The sequence below is a fragment of the Pan paniscus genome, chromosome 14 (genome assembly GCF_029289425.2).
Source record: "Pan paniscus chromosome 14, NHGRI_mPanPan1-v2.0_pri, whole genome shotgun sequence".
Lineage (NCBI taxonomy): Eukaryota > Metazoa > Chordata > Mammalia > Primates > Hominidae > Pan > Pan paniscus.
This window is the reverse complement of record NC_073263.2, coordinates 47122176-47144478: the sequence shown is the minus strand read 5'-3', so window position 1 is coordinate 47144478 and position 22303 is coordinate 47122176. Positions and strand designations below refer to the sequence as shown.

Genomic DNA, 22303 nt, shown 5'->3' with positions numbered 1-22303 from the left:
TTATTCTACAAATGAATAGTTGTGATTATTGTTGGCTGGGTGTGCGAATGTGTGTGCTTTGATTAAAGAGAAGATGTGTGGTAGAAGGAAATTTTTGTACCTTTGCCTTGGAGGCATATAGTATGGGTTGCTAACTTTTATTGTGTATGCTTTTTTCCTCTCTAGTCAATCATCTTGGAAGCTGTAGCTGGGAGGGATGAGTAGGAGGAGGGTGGCCCTTCCTCCAGGGCAGCTACCATGATTGTAGAAATCACTTCAGCCATCATGGCTGCCCTGGAGGAAGGGCGGCTCTCCTCTTACTTGCCTAGAAAACACTTCAACCAACCGGGTGCAATGGCTCACACCTGTAATCACAGCACTCTGGGAGGCCGAGGCAGGCAGATCACGAGGTCAGGAGTTCAAGACCAGCCTGGCCAACATAGTGAAACCCCCGTCTCTACTAAAAATACAAAAAATTAGCCAGGCGTAGTGGTGGGCACCTGTAATCACAGCTACTTGGGAGGCTGAGGTAGGAGAACTGCCTGAACATGGGAGGTGGAGGTTGCCGTGAGCTGAGATCACGCCATTGCACTCCAGCCCAGGCGACAGTGTGAGACTCCGTCTGAAAAAAAAAAAAAAAAAAGAAAAAGAAATCACTTCAGCCATGACTGGCGTTTGGGAGGGCCAAAGTGCCCCAACACCTGTCTTTCAGGCCTTTTCTGAAGAGTCTTTGATAGAAGTGATGACAAGAGATCCCATTGCTATTCAAGCATAGTCATAGTTCAACAAAAATATAATTTAATTTACAATCCACAGGATGATTCTCATATGAGGTAACTTAGCAACTGAGATCCCTGTGTCTCTTTAGAAAACATGAATTCCAAGGATATGAATCCAATTTCTGTATCACAAACAGGTGGTTTTTAAAAGATATTAAAAATTTGACGTTTATTTTACTGCAGTGTCTTATTTTAGTGAGATGTTTTGTTGAGCAGAGGTGAAAATATTGTAATAACATAAATGCCACCTTTTAAGAGAAAAGCTCTGTATAATTGGTTTCTCTTGGGAAGCTTGGATTTTATTAAGAGCAATGCGGAGGGACACAGGAGAGAGGAGATGAGAAAGTAAGGCTAAAATCCCCTTCTGCCATGTTCATCAACAGCAATCCAGTTAATACTTCAGACTCCTAGCTTTAAACCAAGTAATCGGCTAACCAGTGTGAGCTCAACGGAGCTTTTGGGCTGCTCTCTTCTTTTGTTCAAAACAAGCGATGTAAGAGCAATTTATTTACTCCAATGTATGTGAAATTTCTTTCTATGTTTTATTTAAATTTTTTACAGACAATTTGCTTCATTTCTGTTGGGGAAATATTTCTTTCTAACAGTTTCTATAATTCTTAATGTCAATAACTGAAGGAAAATATATTTCCTTTCTTTCCACGTATATAATTTTTTTTTTTTTTTTTGAGACAGAGTCTTGCTCTGTCACCCAGGCTGGAGTGCAATGGCATGATCTCGGCTCACTACAACCTCCACTTCCCGGGTTCAAGTGATTCTCCTGTCTCGGCCTCCAGAGTAGCTGGGATTACAAGCATGTGCCACCACACCCAGATAATTTTTGTATTTTTAGTAGTGACGGGTTTCATCATGTTGGCCAGGCTGGTCTTGAACTCCTGATCTCAGGTGATCCACCGGCCTCAGCCTCCCAAAGTGCTGGGATTACAGGCATGAGCCACTGCACCTGCGCACCTGTATATTTGGAAGCTTAGCTTTTTCCCCTCCATTATTTTCCCCGTAGTAAATCATACTTTATGTTCACCTTTAAAAAATTGTTTAGCATTTGATTTTCGACATATTTTCTCATTTATTGAAGTTTCATTGATTATGTATATGACATTTTTCCAGTTCAGTAGCTCTTGATGCCATATTCTGCTATTTTCTTTGGGTGAATGCAGGAATGGGTAATTGTGTTTCTCAACAAAAACAGTGTTACTTATTAGTCTTTTAAGTTTTTAAATAGTGTAACCTCATTTGTCCAAAGAAAACCTGTCATGTTTGCATGATTGAGATTGACTTGATATAGGGAATATGTCATAAAAATGTAGCCATATTGCATACAGTATATATGTGTATTCATGTATCTTGATACCAAAATGAGTGTTTCATGTAAATATATATACAATTATTTATGCTGTGAAATTATATAGATTTGGATTATTAGAATTGATATAAATTTACACTATTTGCTGCACTAAAGTATTTAATATATTTCTGCATATAGACACGTGCATATGTATATTCTTACAAAATAAAAGAGGCTTTCCTTTGAAATTTAAAACCATATTGAAACATTTTACACATACGAAAACATTTGTGTTTTACAAATTTGAATTTGTAATATCAAGTTTTTTTCATAAACGATTCTTCCATGTTCATGAAGCACAAGAAAAATATCTTTATATATATTTTTTTTATTGCACTTTAGAATGAATCTCTAGGAGGGTATAGCTTGTGCAGGCAGTTTGAATAGCACCAGGAATACTTACCAAATTCTGGAGAATGAGTAAATATGAACTCGTGAGGATTGTCAGTTGGTATTCCACAGCCAGTGTGCTTTTCCCCAAAGGCAGACTCACTCAGGTCTTCTCTCATTATCAAGTTGCTCTTACTTTTAGGTATTATTTTAATATATGGCATAACATAGCCTCCAGACCGGTGGCTTTTCAAAATCAGTTAATAAAAATGGCCTGTGGGTTTTGCTGCAACAGCAGACTCCATGGACCAGAGCATCAGCATTACCTGGGAACTTAGTGGAAATGCAGAACCTCAGGCCCTGGCCCAGCCTTACGGAACCAAAAGCTACATGGAACAAGGTCCCAGGTGATTTGTCTGCATATGAAACTTTGAGAACCACTGTACCAAAGAGGCTTCAGGAAGGAAGACAGCTAGGGGAAGAAACAGATGGCATCTAAAAAAATTGATTAAAACTAAAGGCAAACAAGTCAGAGTTCTCTCAGGGTAGAAGCAAAAACTCTCTTTACTTTGCTAGTCCTTAAGAGCATCAATATTAATAAAATATTTATAATGTGTATTTGTAATGTATATTAACACAATATTTATAATATAATCCTGTTAGAATCTAATATATTCTCATTAAATGAAATATTCCCCATTCATTTCCCATACATAGCTTTCTTTCTTATTTCACAGAGAGCTGATTAACTTCTGGAGGATTCATAAAATATTTTACTTTTCATGATCCAGAATTTTTCCCAGCTGCACAATGAAATTCTTTCTTGTCTGCTCATATGCTGTAGTGGTTAAATATGCAAGAGAAAGCTTTGTCATGATCTTAAAATATTACTTTAACTGATGAACTCTGAGTAAAATTTCTCTAAAACCAAACAATAGATTTTTGATGTTTATTAATATAATCCTGTATTAAATGAGGGCAGTTAAGATTAAAATATATCTGCACCCTCATGTTCATTGCAGCATTATTCAAAATATCCAGCCAAAACAACTGAAGTCTCTGAGAATGGATCAAACAAGTGGGGGGTGTGTGTGTGTGTATGTGTGTGTGTGTGTGTGTGTGTATAAAATGTATATGTGTTCACAATGAAATATTATTCAGCAATAATGAAGAAAAAACTTGCTATTTGTGACAATGATGAGCCTGGAGGGGATTATGCAAAATGAAATAACCCAGACAGAGAAAGACAAATACAGCACGATCTCACTTATACATGGAACCTAAAAAAGTTGAATTTGTAGAAACAGAGAGTAGAATGGCAGTTGTCCAGTGCTGAGGCCTGGCCGAAATGGGGAGGTGTTGGTCAAAAGATACAAATTTTCACTTACAAGATAAATAAGTTCTGGGAGTCTAGTGTACAGCCTGGTGACTATAGTTAATAACACAGTATTGTATACTTGAAATTTGCTGAGAGTAGATCTGAAATGTTCTGATCACTCACACAAAAGGTAACTATATGATGAAATGATGCTAATTAGCTTTACTGTGGTAATCCTTTCTCTATGTATATGTATATCAAAACATTACATTGCGTACCTTAGTTACAATTTTGTTTGTCACTTATACATCAATAAAGCTTAAAAAATTAATACATATATATGCAATATGTTTTAAAAATCTCTATCAAAATAATTAAAATACAACATGCCAAACATGTCCAAAGATACACATTGGATCCCTGAACAGTTTATACATGAAATAGATCTAATTTTCAGACACACGCTACAACATGGATGAACCTTGAAATAAGCCAGAGACAAAAGGACACGTATTGTTTGGTCCCAGTTATATGAAGTACCTAAAGTAGGCAAACTCATAGAGACAGATAGTAAAATGGTGGTTGCCAGGGTTTGAGGGGAGGGGATATGGAAAGTATTGCTTAATGGGGTTGGAGATTCAGTTTGGGAATGAAAAAGTTCTGGAGATGGATGGTGGTAATGGTTGTAAAACAATGGGAATGTACCTAATACCATAGAAGCTTACATTAAAAATTGTTAAAATGTTACATTTATGTCATGTATATTTTACCACAATAAAATACACATTTGTATTTATATATAAAATTTCAATAACTCATATAGGAAAAAAAATATATATATAGAATCTACTTCACTGTGTTCCAAAAAAGTTGGCATGATAGATATATCTTCAAATCAAAATAGTTCAGGAAATTCCATGAAAAAGGGGTTTTTTAAATTATAGGACTTTAAAAACAATTTTAAATGCTAATATGAATTGTGTACCTTCACAGGGGACATTGGTATAATAGTCAAATGAAAGTAATTTAAACCAAGGATCTTGTATGATGCATTAATTTTTACTGTGATATTGTCTCCAGATGTCTTTCATGTAAAAAAAAAAGTTGGGCCGGGTGCGGTGGCTCACGCCTGTAATCCCAGCATTTTGGGAGGCTGAGGCAGGTGGATCACGAGGTCAGGAGATCGAGACCATCCTTGCTAACACAGTGAAACCCCATCTCTACTAAAAATATAAAAAATTAGCCGGGCGTTGTGGTGGGCGCCTGTAGTCCCAGCTACTCGGGAGGCTGAGGCAGGAGAATGGCGTGAACCCGGAAGGTGGAGCTTGCAGTGAGCCAAGATTGCACCACTGCACTCCAGCCTGGGCCTCAGAGCGAGACTCTGCCTTAAAAAAAAAAAAAAAAAAAAAAAAAAAAAAAAAAAAAAAAAAGACAAAAGATAACACCAGCTCAGTTCCGAATATCTAATTTACCTGCAATTCCAAAATGGCTAGGTATTTTTTTTTTGAGAAAGTGTTAGGATAGAATAATAAAATGCATACTGAGATGCTGACCTCAAGTTATTTGTGTGTCCAGAATTAATTTAAACTTCCCCTTTCCCAGTGGATTTTTTTCATTTAAACTACCATCTCAGCAGGTTTATACTGGGCAAGCAAATTAGTTACTCCCTGAAAAGCTTTGGAGTTCCACCTTGTATCATTAAATAAAATGGAGATGGCCAACCAGAATGAAATGTACCAGACTTACAGATGGAAGCATGTGGAAGGGTCATGCCTCACACAGCACCTGAGATATTGTGTGTGACTAGATAAAGGAAAGCTATTCCGATCATTAGAGAATATTCACTGCCAAGCAGAATAATTTTGCAGGCCTCCTAAGATGATTAGCTAGCGTAGAGCAGTGTTTGCCTGCATGCTCTTCATTTCTCCTCACCTGTTTTCTCTTCTACGTGTAACAGCAAAGCATCTCGCCTGTGACTTTGAGTCGGGTTTCTGCGGTTGGGAGCCATTTCTCACAGAAGATTCACACTGGAAGCTGATGAAAGGATTGAATAATGGAGAGCACCACTTTCCTGCAGCTGATCACACAGCAAACATAAATCATGGTAGGACATTTTCCTCTTTAAAAAAAATAGTTTTCTTTCTTGCATGTTGTGGAATGATGATACTGTGTATTTTCATTTCTATTCTGTAGACTGTATACATGGAACTCTGGTTTGTCTTGCTTTAAAACCTCCTGACCAAGTTAATAATTGGCGGGTAATTGAGTTCCCTGAAAGGAGCATTGTTTTAATCACCAACATGTTTGTTGTTGCAATTTTTATAAGTTGGGTTAAAGGCATAAAGAGGTGGAAAAGTTTTCTGATCATTTTCTCAAGTTGCCCAGAATCAAGTACAGTAGGCTTGCCTTCTTTTTAGAGCAATCCAATTTTTTCAAAACAGGAAGAAAAATAGTCTAATCTTGTTTCTGGGAACTGAGAACAGAGATTTAGCACTATCTGTGAAATAAATTTACAAATACTTGAATGCAATTTAATCAGTCTTCGGGCTTCTTTATAATAAACAGTCTTATTCTTCCACATATATATTTTTAACCATCATTCCAGTGTTTACATATCATCTTAAAATAGAGGAACCATAACTACCTGTGGTATTCCAATAAGTGTCTGTGAAACTCCAATAAAACAGAAAGGGTTTGTTCTCTTTTCTCTTTTGTTTTGTTCACATTTATCATCGGATGTCATTCCCCATATACGTTAGCATCGTGTTAACTTTACTTTTTAAATGTATATGTTTTAAGTAAAGAGTGTCTCGCCATGTTGCCCAGGTTGATCTCAAACTCCTGGCCTCAAGCAATCCTCTCACCTCAGCCTCCCAAAAGTGCTGGGATTACAAGAGGGAGCCACCACACCTGGCAAACCTTACAATAGCACAACTGTACTTGTACTATAGATCATCTTTCAACCTTATTGAACATTATCCTATTTGTTTCTTCCTTCAGACTTCCAAAGAATTATACCAAAAATAAGTATTGATCATATTTTTAATTACAGCCATTGGAAATTGGGGTTGGTGGTAGTGGGTGAGGGTGCTAGGGGATGGGGTGGGAAAATTCAACCATCCATCTGTTGGCTACAGCCATAAACCTAGTTAATTGTTTAACAGTGTGGTAAGTTCTTAATTTTTGCTTTTGTGCCATGACTCATTTCTTTAACATTTTGTAGAAGACAAAGTTAAGTTTAAAGTTTAAAATAGAAAGGGGACTATAAATCATTGGAACTATGTATTAACAACACATTTTCTCTAAACTCATATAATATTTTACTTCTTTTTCTCTGTTCAAGCCAATTATTAAATACACAGCATAGACGATACCTGGATGCACAAAGATGGATGCCACGATCCCTGCCTTTGAGGTGGTCTCAGTCTGGTAGCTTAAGTAGATAAGCAAGGAATTGCAATCGGTTATGAAGGATGCTTTAAGAGGGATGGAAGGTGATTCAGATGGATTCGAGATGCCTTGTTGAAGGAGATGACTCCTGAACTGAGCACTGAAGGGAAATGAAAAGTAGTCAGGAAGCCAGAAGTAAGGAATTACTGAGAGAAGACGGAACCAAAGAGAGGTGGGAGGGATCATGTCCTAATTGGAGGGAAGAATCCCCAAAGAGGGCAGAAAGATGGGAGTAGTTAGGGATGAAAGACGTGTGTGATTGGACAGGGAGAAGAGAATTGATGAAACAGGAGAGGAAGGAAGGGGACTCTAGAGAGTGCTGAGGAATTGGAAATGTGTCTGCAGGATGATGGCGACCCAGGTAGTCATGTTAAAGCATGTGACCGATCAAATTTGCTCTAAAGGGCTGTTCTGTCTGAGACGAGGAGAATGGAGAGGGTGAAAGGCTGGAGTCAAAAAAACATGGATGTGCTGAAGAAATATCAGTGAGAGATGATGAAGTCCTAAGCCAAGGCAGTGATTCTCAAAGGGAAGCTGTGCGGGCAGTGTGTCATGGTGGTCTGATGTGAGCATACCATAACCAGTTAGGGAAGAGCACGGGCTGCCCAGGGTTCCGACACGATGTTGACACTGCACCCATGTCTAAATATTAGGGTGCTTCAGTTTTATTAGATAGAAAATAGAGAAAAGAAAAGTAGCTTCCCTGTGGAGTTGTCATGAGGATTAAATGAAATAACACCTGTGAAGGTTTTTCCATGTAGTAAGAACTCCATAAACATTAATAGATATTTGTTGTCCATTCTAATAAGAAGACTAGGAAAAACACCAGATAAGACAATTAGAAAATATGTTTGTAAATCACCTTTAGTCTTTTGCCATCTTATAATTACTACATAACTATGATTTGCATTAAAAAGATTCTAATAGAGCCCCTGTGTTAGATGTTGAAAGACCCATTCTTTTCCGGTGAGTTGAAGAATAGTGAAAGATAACAATATGACTGATAAAACTAGGGGCAGCTGGTCTCACCCAGAGTGTGAGGGACAAAAACGCAGTCTTTCTCATTTTAGAAAGGGCCAATTAAAAAAAAAATTATATATATATATATATATATATATATATATATATATATATATCTGGATCACGGAGTCAACATCTCTTTACCCATGATTGCCATGATCAAACCTTAAAGAGAATCAGTAGTGGTTTTAAATTGCAAGTGAGGAGGAAAATTTAAAAAAATGAAAAAGGACCGGGAAGGGAAAGGAAAGTGAAATGGAAATTTCTGGTAGAGTCAGAGGCAGCCTAATAGTTCCGATATCTAAGAAAGTGGAGTTCTAGTTCATTTTGTTCTTACAGCCTTAAACATATAGATTGCAGCTTTTAAATCTGTCTATCTGTCTATCTATCTATCTTTCTATCTATCTATCTAACTAGCTGAGACAGAGTCTCACTTAGTTGCTCAGGCTGGAGTGCAGTGGTGTGATCCATGCTCACTGCAAACTCCACCTCCCAGGTTCAAGCAATTCTCCTGCCTTTTCCTCCCAAGTAGCTGGGACTACAGGTGCACACCACCACACCCAGCTGGTTTTTTGTTTTTGTATTTTTAGTAGAGCCAGAGGTTTCACCGTGTTCACCAGGCTGGATATGTTGATATTATGTAGTTTTTGTGTGTATGTGTGTAATTAAGCCTCGAATTTCCTTCCTGCCTTTTTTGCTTCGTTTCTACCTTCCTATTCCTACTCTGTTAAATTTCCATTGAAATAGGCAACTCATGTTAATTATGTTCCACTTTTATCTATGTTCATATAGTCACACACAGATATATATATAGTAGATACATACATATTCAAAATTATATGTGTTTCTGTGATTGTTTTTTAAGAAATATATTATCTTGTAACTATTGTCCCTATCTTCTTACTAAAGATAGCTTATGGCAGTTGCCCCAAGTCATCAAATACTATCTATTTTTTTTCATTTTTTATGATAAAGTATTGGTTAAATGTAAAATTCAACCATTTTAGTGTACAGTTCACTGAGTTCTGACATACATACACAATTGTGTAACCATCACAAAAATGAAGATATAAAACAATACTATTCCTGCCCAACACATTGTTCTGTGCCATTATGTACTCAATAATTCTCCCACCTCCCACCACTGACACCAATGATCTGATTTCTAGCCCTAGTGTATGCCTGTTCCAGAATGTCTTGAAAATGGAATCATATCATATGTAGCATTTTGATTCTGCCTTCTTTCAATTAGCATATAGGACTTGAGACTCATCCATGTCGCTGGCTTCAGCCACAATTCCTTCCTTTTTCACTGCTGAATCGTTGGGTCCATTGTGTGGATGAGCCACACTTCATTTATCCACTAACCAGCTGAAGGACACTTAGATTGTTTCCAAATATTGTCAAATATGAGTAAAAACACCATTAAATTTGCATACGTGTTTTTGTCTGGACATAAGTGTTTATTTGGTTTGAGTTCTCTATCCAATGCCTATGTCTGTTTTTGTTTTTGTTTTTGTTTTTTTTGCACTCTGGTTGGTGAGAGAACTCTACCATTCCTGACTTTCTGTGACCTTCGGGAAATGTTCCAGCTATTCATTTCAGGTGTTTTCACCCCCAGACTCAGGTAGTTTTCTCCAATCCATGCACACGATCGGTCCTTACGTGGCAATTTAGGGGGGACTGTCTGCAGATCTCGGGAGCTTGCTGTCTTTTCAAAGCTCCAGTACCTGAAAGGGGCAGCTGGCATTCTGTCTTATGAATTCTACCCATGTGGGTCTCCCCAAAGCACTGACTCTATCTGTTTCAACTTGAGGAGACTACCACACTCCTGTGTTTCCCCTCTGCACAGGCACCTGGAAACTCTGTCTAGGCAGTAAGCTGTGGGAATTACAGGACTTAACTCATTTGTTTCCCCTCTCTCAGAGATCACTATCCTGTGATCTATCACTATCTTACATTCCCATTGTCCTATATTTGACAGTCCATGCTAAATATGCTTTTTTTCTAATATTTTTCTTTTGCTCGTTTAAGACAGAAGATAAAATCCAGTCTGTGATACTGGATTCATGTTTGTTTATTTAGCTAAATTTATTTGATTTGGATATACCATAATGTATCTAGCTATTCCCCTATCCAGTGACATCAATATCATGACGATGTTTCAAATTTATTCTTGTACACATTTCCTCCTGTAGGATACTTTCGATTTTATGCAATAGATAATAACTAGGAGTGAGACTTCTATATTTTTTAAGCAAGATATGTATTTATATTTTCAATAAACATTTATAGATTCATTTACCCTAAAACTTTAGTACTTCAATTTTTAGTGACAAAATGGGACTACTTTTTCCTATTTTCCTACCAGCAAGAGGCATTATAATTCTCTATAAAAATTTCCAATTAATGGGTGTAAAATGATTTCTCATATGTAATATTTATTTGCATTTCACTGAAAAATATTTTTTTCAAATGTTTCCAATGTCTCAATTTATTTGTGTTCTTTAATTTTACTAAGTAATATTTTACAGCTTTCGGGGTAGAGATTTTGAAAATCTTTTGCTAGTATTTTCCTAGGTTTTTGTGTTACTTTTAAAGAACTTCTGATTTTGATTATTGTTGACATATAGAAATGCATTTTTATAGAAAATATTGACCTTGTATCCAGTGGCCTTGCTAATTTTATTTATCATAGCTAGGAACTTATACATATATATTTTATTTTCTAGGATCACAATTATTTTGTCTGCAAATAATGGCAATTTTATTTCCTTTTTTCTAAATATTAACAGTTCTATCTTCCTTTTGTTGTTTTATGTACTGGACAGAATTTCTAGAATGTGTTGAATAGAACTGGTGGTAGCTGCTAGACTTGTCTTATTTCTCTCTCAGAGGAAAAGCTGTCAATAGTTAAACCTTAAGTGCCATGCTTACTGAAAAATTGTATTCTTTATCAGATAAAAATGTTCCCTTCTATTCAAGAGTGTGCTTTTTAAAAAAATTAAGAAATTGAATGTATGTTGAAAGTTTTCAGTATTTTTCAGCATCTATTATGATATGATTGTCAGATTATCTTTTTTGTCTATAAGGTAAATTGATTTTTTAAATATTAAACCCCTCTTGCACTCCTGAACCAAACCTAACTGGAGTAATTTTATTTATTATTCATTTCTTTATTCAATATGGTAATGCTTGTTTATAACTTTTGCATTTGTGAAAGTTATAGAGACTGGCCTCTAACGTTCTTAAGACATGTAAGGTGTTACTTCTAGGCCAGTGCATTAACAAGGTACCTGTTTTGCAGAAGGTGAGGTCGAGCCAGATGTGAACACTTTAACCCAGGGAGACTATTCACTCTGTCCTTTAATTTTTATATTGTGCTGGTCACATAGCCACTCTGGGGTATGTGGGTGTGTAAGAGTTTTACAATAAACAATTCTGATTACCAGAAGTAAACTCCTTGCCATGACCAGGAATAAAACTGGTAAATTCCACATTTCTCTAACTTGGCTCATTGTTTAGAGCAGGCTGATAGGAAGATAAATCAAGGGACATGTTCCTAGAAGTCCCTGGGCCTGTGGTCAGAGTTTAGACTCTCTATACCCCTTACCTGCACATATTAATTTTGACGCAATATTGACAACTTTATAAATATTTGGTTAAAATTATCATAGGATAGCATTTAGCTTCCAAATCAATGGTCAGTAACTTCATATTTTAATTCTATTATCTTTCCATCTAGAAACATGTTATCTCTTTTCATCTAACCAGAGAGTTTGCAGTCTTTCACAAAGTTTATAATGTTCTTCATATAAATCGTGTCCCTTTTCTGTTAAATTTCTTCCTACATTAAAAAAATTAATTTTGCTATCAGGAGTTGGACATTTCTTGCTGTTTATGTATCTGGAAACTTACTGCTAAGATAAGATAAGTAATTGTGTAATATATCTGTTTCCATTTAGCTTACCAAATTTTCTAAATGATACTATAATTATAAAAAATGGAATACTTTGGCTTTCTATTTTTACAATTATATTATTGGTAAAACATGGGAAATTTACTTCTCTTTTTCTATAATGTCTACTAGATATTTTATTTCCTTGACTTCTACACTCACCAGACCTTTAAGATAATATTAGTCTAAGATTATAAATATTGCCTAATATTATCTCTAATTTATAGTTGTGATAGAAATGTCATTTCCCATTTTAATTAATATTGTTTTATCATTTGCCACTTAGAATGCTATTTATTTTGAGGTTGTTCACTAGTCTTTATTTAATTATTTCCTTTTATTTTATTAAGATTTGTGACTTGAAATTGTTCACTGGTTTTTCATAGTCTTTTCAACATTTAGATAGGATTCGATGACTTGACACTTTCATTTGTTGTTGTAACTGAATATGGAGACCGAGCTCCTAAATTAAACCAAACCTACATTCTTGGAAGGCTCAGATTAATCAAGACACACTATTTTTGGATAACAATTTCAAATTTATTCGACATCATTTTAATTAGAATATTTGTTCCTATGCTCACAAGTGAGATTGCTCTCTAGAGTTTTAAATTTTGTCCTATTTTCATCCATTTTATTAAAAATTAAAGATATTCTGGCAACCTAATATGAATCAGGGAGCTCTCCATATTTTTCTAAGATCTGAGGTTTCTCGAATAATGTTGCAAATATTTGTTTTTTAAAAATTAAATAGGGAGCCAGATGCAGTGGCTCATGCCTGAAATCCCAGCACTTTGAAGGTCCAAGGCAGGAGGATTGCTTGAGGCCGGGAGTTTGAGACTCTGCCCCTACAAAAAAATTTAAAATGTATGTGGTAGTGTGCTCCTGTACACCCAGTGGGAGGCTGAAGCTGGAGGATTGTTTGAACCCAGGAGTTCCAGGCAGCAGTGAGCCACAATCATGCTGCTGCACTCTAGCCTAGGTGACAGAGCCAGACCCTGTCTCAGGAAAAAAAAAAAAAGAAAAGAAAATTAAATTTAACTCAGATGTGGGACCATACATTTCTCTCTAGATTTTCTTTTCATTACTTTTTCAGTTACTTTTGTTGTCTAAACGATTTATTCAGGCCTTTTGCTTCATTTAGATTTTGGCGTCTTAATGTGTACATGTTCTCACCTTCATTAACCAGCTTGTTTGAAATTGTGTATATTCTGTTGAATGACTGGAGGAGTAAGGTCTTTGAATATCGGTTCATTTGTTTTTAGAATTTTGATCATCTTTTTAAAAATATTCATTTGAATTTTACCTAAACCTGAGCATTTTTAGGTGGAAGAATTTTTCAAAATCAACTTTTCCCATTCTTTTCCTTTTTAGGTGAAGCATAGAGAATTTAATGAACTTGCTCGCATGCACTGTTTCCATTACCTGTAATTTGGAATTTGGGGACAGTAAACTTTATCTTTCCAAGTAGGTTTTGAGATTTAAAAACAATATAAACTGGGTTCTATTTTTCCCACTCAAAGATGACACTGCTGACTCACATCCTTGGTTGTTTGGTTAAACATGTGATGGAGTCTATAAAATAATACATTCTAATTCTAAATCCTTTCCTTTGTGTGCAGTCGGCATTGACTTGTATCTAGGAAAACTACTCTCTGAATACGGTATTTTCCAATGAAAATAGTTGGTTTTCCAAATTGCCTATCACTGTGATTATCAAAGGGCAGTATCAGACCTTGACATTGTTGGGTATAGCCTTCCTTGTAAGTCTTCAATATTCAATGAAACTACCCCAGACAGCAGCTCTGAACCTGTGATCTTTTAAGCTGCTGAGAGATGTTATCCCCTGCACATTTGCCATGAGCACATCCGTCGTAGTTAAAATCTAAAAGTGGTGATTTTATTAATGTTCAGATTAGATCTTTAATTAAGCTTTGATCCCCTCTAGCACAGACAACAATGTCAAACACGTAAGACCCGGGAGAAACTAAAATTCATTCCATAAGCTCATATCCTTCGGTACTTTGTGAAGAAACTAAAAAATAAAGTTCTTGTGGGTATTTCATAAGGGCGTGTTGAATATCTAATTGTCAGCTTAGAAGCTTCATTTAATTTGATGTCAAACTCTATGACATAAATGAAGCCAACAGAAATGTTTGTTTAGGTGATTTGGTTCAACAGCTTGTTTTAATTGATTAAATGTTATTTTAGGTATTTAATGTTATACCGGTATAAATGCTATTTGTTATCTACAAACCATAATAGTAAATATGTAAAAAATGTACTTTTCTTTATCTAATTGATAGTTTAGCATGTGCAAGGATAAGATTGTGGAGCAAAGAACAGCTAAGTGTGTAACAGAACTTGCATCCGTATGACTTTCCCTTTGTTTTTGCAGGATCGTTTATTTATTTGGAGGCACAGCGCTCCCCCGGGGTGGCCAAGCTTGGAAGTCCTGTTCTTACAAAATTGCTCACTGCCTCTACCCCGTGTCAGGTAATCAACTGTTCTGAATTTCCACTGGCCATTCTGTGGTTGTAAATCGCTGAGCTTGGGTTACTCAGCTAGTAAATGCCCGCCATGTTTTACTAGCACTTTAATAATGAATTAAGAGATTTACATGCACTATTTCAACACAAAATGCTATGTCCTTCTAGAAGACCATTTGTAACACATAACTGGCACCATTCTTTTGAGGGCTATTAAAGCTTTCTGTTATTTTATATTCTTTTCACACAGTCATTTCAATAATCTAAAGCTGTGGATACGTGTTGCCAAAATTTTTGGCCAACAATGTACATTGAGAAAAGTAAAATCAGTTAAATAAGTGTTTGTTGAAAGAAAGACAAATGGAAATGATTATATTTACTGAAATTTGAGTTTTTTAAATGAGTCCTCTGGTGCCAGGCAAACACAAACTAAGGAGTGAAATATCCATTTTATTTCAGCAGCATATTAGAGAGGATGGACTAGTTAGATTTGGTTCAAGTCTCTTTTGCCACTTTCTAACTGTGGCTCAGACAAATTGTATATTCCTTTTGAGACTCAGTGTCTACACCAGAAACATACATGATTGTATGGATTAAATGTCAGCGTTTACATTGGAAGCATACACGATTATATGGAATAATGTCAAGGATTAAAATGTGATTAAATAAAGCACCTGGCAAAATATTTGGTACATAGTAGGTAAACAATGTTTGTACCAAACATTGGTATATATGTACCAAATATAATGTTAATTCAGTAAACATAATTCCTTTGCTTTCCATAAAAGTAACACCTAAATCAGAGGTCTGTATTCAGCTTGTCTTATTTTCAGTCCTTTTGAGAGCTCCAACATGCCTCTCGGCCCTTAGGATTTCAGCTAATTTTTTCGTCTTTACTTATCAGAAAATAATGAAGAGATCAATAGTGCCACACAGTAAATTCATTGCCTGTAAGTGTAGTGTTAGAGCAGTTTACTTGGGCATTCCTGGTGATAAATGACATACTATTCCGAGGTATAAACCTAATTATACTTTCAGTTTGGTATAAGTCTCAGTGGGAGTGCCCTGAGTTCTTAATAGTGGTGTCCATAGATACTTTCTTTTAAAGTCCTAAAGATACTTTCTTTTCCTTTCTTTTGTTTTTTTTTTCTTCCCATTTCTTTGTGAGAATAAGAATTAAAGCAAATGCCTGGTCTCCATTTCCATTTTATCCAAATGCCTTTTACCCATTCCCATCTCTTTATTTTAATTAAACCCTATAAGATAGACAGAAAAAGAGAAAGATAAATATACAGTGTTTTTTTTTTTTTGAGGGGAAACTCCAGAAGCACTTCTTCTTTGAAAGTACAAGCTAACTTAGATTTAATTCAAGGTCATACATTAAAGTGATGAGATCACAAATGTTAGATATATAGAAAAAATTGAATGTAAAGGAATATGATGTCTTAATTCTGCCTGCTTTACAGAAATTTGAAGATACTAAGAGTGTATTAGAAATTCCTATGACTCACCTAGAGTCACTGAGAAATCATATGCATGTATATGATATTAAAATGTAATCTACCTTTCCCATCATTGTATGCTTCCCGGTAGCAATTGATTTGTGGTCACTGGGATTGAGTTTCAGTTTATCATTGTTTCCACTTGAGGACACTTAATTTTTGCTTAAATTGGTAACTTAGTTGGGGTTGGGGTGTTATTTAGGTGGGGTCTCAGTGAAAATGCTGTCATGGACATTTTGGGTGCTTGGTAGTTTATCTCAAAACCAAGGCTTCGATCTCTAAAGGCTATGGATACTGACTTAATGGTTTGCCTTGGTTTTTGAAAAACTGAGACTGTTTCAAGGCGCCACTGCAGACTGCCAGAATAGATATTTGTTTTTCACGCCTTTCTCTATGTGCTTGAATTTTAGGAGTCTTTGAGTTAGCAGGAAGGATATTTGAGTTACTTTGTAATGCTTTCCAGTTTAGGAAGTAGGAGTAGACTGTAGGAGAATGTTATTGATAGTCTGAGATACACATAGCTATGGTTCTCAGGATCTTTCTAAGACTATAATATGAATTTTTTAAATAAGTTTGTGGCAATATGTGATATTTTCTTTTTCTTTCTTTCTTCTTTTTTTTTTTTTTCCTGAGACAGAGTCTCACTCTGTCGCCCAGGCTGGAGTGCAGTGGCGCAATCTGGGCTCACTGCATGCTCCTGCCTCAGCCTCCTGAGTAGCTGGGACTACAGGTGCCCACCACCACTCCTGGCTAATTTTTTGTATTTTTAGTAGAGTTGGGGTTTCACCATGTTAGCCAGGATGGTCTCGATCTCCTGACCTCGTGATTCACCTGCCTTGGCCTCCCAAAGTGCTGGGATTACAGGCGTGAGCCACCGCACCCGGTCGATATTTTCTTACATAAAAGTTACAGAATAAGCAAACAAAACAAATTCTTACCTTCTTGGGTAACTGGAAAATCTAGCCAATCCTCTGAATTGGAACGTATTAATAATAGTGCTTTCATGGAACCAATGTTCTTCATTATAAGGTAGTAGAGTCAAGCAGTGAGATAACCAGTGTGGGGTACTTTGATATGATTAAAGCCTTCATTTTCTGAAATTATATGTTTTTTTTTTTTCCTACATAATCCTAGCAGACTAATACAGTTAAGAATTTTTTCTTTTTTTGAAAGGAATTTAAAGCAACTTGAGCTTTCTCGTGAGTTGCCATTTCTAACAGCACGATTTTAGGGCCATTTTGCATGGATTACCTTGTACTTTATATGTGGCCAACACATGCCATCAGCATGGACAATTGTTCTTGCAGCTAATCATTGTTCAAGATGCGGACTTTAATTTATGCTTCAAAAGTCCTTTCAGCCACTAGTGGAAAATTGGCATTTTTCTTTGAAATACAAGATAGGACAAACAGAACACGAGGGAGCCCAAAGCTACTCTATCTTACTGCTGTTGAAATGCTGTTACTGTTTACAATTAACTAGGAAATGTAAAGTATGAAGGGGATTAATGTGGGTACTAATATTTTCTGAGTTTTCATATTTGAGTTACTGTGTAAGTAACATAATCTCTTACTTTTAGGACTTCACAATTAAATACAGAAAGATGGATAATATGAAGCTTTTGCTTTCAAAGTTAGTTTGTATGTTCATCTATTGATCTTTCTTTTGTTTTTAATTCTCCAACTTGTTTTGCAAGTACATTAATATTCCTTAATTAAAAATAATTCATAGATTGTTTTACAAATATGAATGAGAAAGTCAGGACAAAGGTAGTTGAAACCAGAGATAGGTTGGATCCCAAAGTAAAGTTTATGAGGGCCAGCCTACACATTTGAGTCTGCCAATGCAGAGAGGGCCACATGTGGTTCAGATTCAAGGAAGTAAAGAGAAATAAACAAAACTGAAAATAGTTCTTCTGAGACTTCTCCCGAGTGCTTGCTATATTACAAAGTAAACATTATACCTACGATTCAACACATATATATTGCTTATCTACTGTGTGTTGATCACAGTCCTCAATGCAGGGAATATAATGACAACAACCTAAACACATGCTTGCTCTAACAAAATGTTGTTTAGTGGGGGATACTGACAGCAATTCAGTGTAAAATGCTGCAAACTACAAGAGGGTGAGTCCAGTATAATAATAACACTCTACAAATCTCTCTCAAAGAGTTTTAAAAGGCCATGTCTTACAATGTCCCCAAAGTAGGACAATGAACTGGAGTCAAAGAAGAATTTAGAAAAAAAGTAATTTTGGATCATGTCCTGCAATGGTGCAGTTGTGCTCTATTCCCTGGTCATTGTGTTTAATCCAAAGATCAATGTTAGAATAGCTGATGGATTCTAGAGGAAGCAACAGTCTACAGAGGAAAGGGCGAGCAGGTGCTCTCTCCAATCTGTATATCAAAGCACATAAAGATTAATCATTTAAACGGGAAAAACAGATTCTGTTGTATTGAAGATTCTAAACCTCAACATAAGCTTGTTCAGGAAAAGAATGCCCAGGAAAAAGCATAACTGACTAGGAGCCATAAAAATCACTATGGTAATGGTGAGGGATGTGTGTGTGTGTCTGTGTGTTTATGTATGTGGTGAATGATCCCCTCTTTCAATATATACTTATTCCCAGCTGAATTTTGAGGAGCTATAGATATCTTAGCTTGTTTTTTTTTCTTTTCTCCCATTTATTTATTTTGCTTTTTTGGCTATTCTTGTCCTTCTGTATCTTTGTATTCTAGATCTGATAAAGGTGCAGCAAGTGTGGCAATAAGCAGACTGAGGAAGGCATAAAGGGTCTGATGTGAAGCAGAGAAGGCAGAGGTGGCTGAGGGTTTGGAGTAAAATCGAGAATGGCCATGAAGATCTGACCAAGGAGCTCTGAGATTGAGAAGGAATTAGAACAAAGTCCATAGGGAAGTTGAGAAAATTGGCAGAAAATTTGAAGAGGAGGGTTTCAACAGGAGATGATCAAAATTAAAAAAAAAGAAAGAAAGAAAACAGAAAAATAAGGAAGAATTCATTTTGAACCTCTGAATCATGATCTTGGGTGTCCCAGACTGAAGTATCAGAGAGCCCAAGGTCCCAGAGGCACTGTACAGACACGAGAGCCAATGGAACTAAGACTATCACCCCCTCTCCAGCTTAGGTACTCATCCATATGCAGTAACTGGTGTAAATCACCAGATGTTCTTTCCTTTGGTAGTAAAATATATAATTTAATGTATACATCTATATTTTTTAAAAATAGAAATAATTTAAAATCATAAGGATACAATTAAAAATGAAATAATTGGAGCTTCCATTTTTATCTTCAATATTCAGAAAGAACTGTTTGTTGGAAACTTTTTTAACCACATGAAATTCTCTTGAATGCAGTGATTCAAAGTCTTGAATAGTCATACTATATATAAAATCTGCCTTAGTGGAGACCCAATAAAAATAAAAACAAGCCCTTTTTATTAACATTTTACTTAACTTGTTTTGAATGAAGCAGGCATGCATCAAGAAAATTTCCTTTAAAAATGATCAAGTAGTAAATAAAATTTGAATGTTTGGTGTAATTTTCACTTACATGCTTTGCAGACCTGTTTCATGCAACATTCTGGGATGATGGACAATGTTCCCTATGTTAAGTATAGTAGCTACTAGCTACATAGAGCTATTGAGCATTTAAAACAACTGAGAGGCCGGGCGCAGTGGTTCTGGCCTGTAATCCCAGCACTTTGGGAGGCTGAGGCAGGCGGATCACAAGGTCAGGAGATCGAGATCATCCTGGCCAACATGGTAAAACCCCATCGCTACTAAAAATACAAAAATTAGCTGGGTGTGGTAGCACGTGCCTGTAGTCCCGGCTACTCTGGAGGCTGAGGCAGGAGAATCACTTGAACCCAGGAAGTGGAGGCTGCAGTGAGCCGTGATCACACCACTGCACTCCAGCCTGGGCAACAGAGTGAAACTCTGTCTCAAGAACAACAACAACAACAACAAAAACAAAACCATAACTGAGAAAATGAATTTTTCACTTTGTTTAATTTTAATTAATTTAAATTTAACAGCCACACTATTTTCACAATTTTGTAGTTATGCTCATTATAATTAAATGTTCATTTTCTTTTGCCACTCTTCCTCCAAAAGACTCAAAGGTCCCTAAGGACCTGTAATGCCTTATACATTTTTTTTGACATAGAATAGATGATCTTTCTTTCTCTCTTTCCTCTCTCTCTCTCTCTGTTACTTTCTCTATATATATTTCTGAATGTTTATAAGCATTTACTGACAGTCTTCTCATTTCTTTCTTCTTTTTTTAATGCAATTAACTGAATACTTAGAAAATACAAATTACTATAATAAGTTCTGTGAGGAATTTATGACACGTTTCATGATTTGGAGTTTAAGGTTTAGTGTTCTGCTACTGGCATGTACCAGGTTGAGAGGCACAGAGTTTCCATACTTGAGTACTACTTATGTGAAGTCACAGCTTGTATCAATAACTTAAAATTGATCATTAGAGAAATTCAAATCAAAACCACAATGAGATATCATCTCACACCAGTCAGAATGGCCATTATTAAAATGTCAAAAAATAACATGCCGGCAAGGTTGTGGAGAAAAAAGTATGCTTATACACTGTTGATAGGAGTGTAGATTAGTTCAACCATTGCAGAAAGCAGTATGGCAACGCCGCAAAGAGCTAAAAGCAGAGCTACTATTCCACCCAGCAATCCCATTACTGGGTACATATACCTACAGTACTAGAAATTTTTCTACTGTAGGTCAGGTGCAGTGGCTCACGCCTGTAATCCCAGTACTTTGGGCAGCCGAGGTGGGTGGAGTGCTTGAGTCCAGGAGTTTAAGACCAGTCTGGGTAACATGGTGAAACCCTCATCTCTACTAAAAATTTTTTAAAAAATTAGCTGGGTGTGGTGGTGCAAGCCTGTAGTCCCAATTACTGAGAAGGCTGAGGTGGGAGAATTACCTGAGCTCAGGAGTTTGAGGCTGCAGTGAGCCGTGATCATGCCACTGCACTCCAGCCTGAACAACTGGAGTGAAACCCTGTCTAAAAAAAAAAAAAAAAAAAAAAAAAAAGACATCATTCTATCATAAAGATACATTCACATGTATGTGAATGGTCATTGCAGCGCTATTTACAATAGCAAGGATATGGAATCAACCTAGATGCCCATCAATGACAGACTGGATAAAGAAAGAGTGGTACATATGTACTGCGGAATATGCAGCCATAAAAAAAGAACAAGATCATGTCTTTTGTGGGAACATGGATGGAGCTGGAGGCCATTATCCTTAGCAAACTAACACAGGAAAAGGAAACCAAATACCGAATGTTCTCACTTACAAGTTGGGAGCTAAATAATAAAAACAATGAACACAAAGAAGGAAACAACAGACACGGGGGTCTACTTTAGGGGGGAGGGTGGAGGAGGGAGAGGAGCAGAAAAGATAACTATTGGGTACAATGCTTAGTACCTGGGTGACGAAATAATCTGTACAAGTCCCCGTGACACGTGTTTGCCTATGTAACAAATCTTCACATGTACCCCGAACCTAAAATAAAAGTAAAAAGGAAAAACAATGAATTAAAAAAATTTGTGGGCTGTATCAATAAATTTTGTTCAGTGATTTCACCCTCAAAAATTCAAAATATAATGGAACATTCCTTGGTATTTAATAACTTAAGAATTTAAGTCTGCATAATGCAAATTCTATAAAAAAAGTAAATTAAATATAAGTTCTGAGCTCTTATCCCATTGACTATGGATCCCGTTGGCATTTATACTTAATACACTATTAAAATAACTTCACACTGGTGATGTACTGAGTGACAGTTTGACAGCTCAAAATTCTGATGGGACATGCACATCTCTTGTACAACTAGGTTTAAAGCTCTGTTTTGCATATTTACAAGCTTGGGACATAGTGAAACTTACAGCAGGGATCTAAAATGTAATCGCAGTTGAGAAACATGAATCCTCTCTTTCCATGGAATTTAATTAAACCCTTCCATTATTTTTGTTTCTAACTCACCTGTCAAGGTGTGAATTAAGGTAAGCACAGTAATAAAATCTGAAATGAAATAAACAATCAGAATTTTTAA

General features: G+C 36.2%; 1 protein-coding gene across 3 annotated transcripts in view; it reads left to right on the top strand.

Moving 5' to 3' along the window:
• LOC117974809 (MAM and LDL-receptor class A domain-containing protein 1-like) overlaps positions 1-22303 on the top strand; it is a 72974-nt gene that overhangs the window by 14873 nt on the left and 35798 nt on the right. For 2 of the 3 annotated variants that reach the window (XM_055096755.2, XM_063595771.1), the window contains 2 exons: positions 5727-5873; positions 14596-14693. In XM_055096755.2, the coding sequence (XP_054952730.1) occupies positions 5807-5873; positions 14596-14693 (165 nt within the window). In that variant the 5' untranslated portion in view covers positions 5727-5806. Of the gene's footprint in view, positions 1-4518; positions 5874-14595; positions 14694-22303 lie in introns of those variants that run through there. The other variant, XM_063595770.1, reaches the window with a different exon arrangement.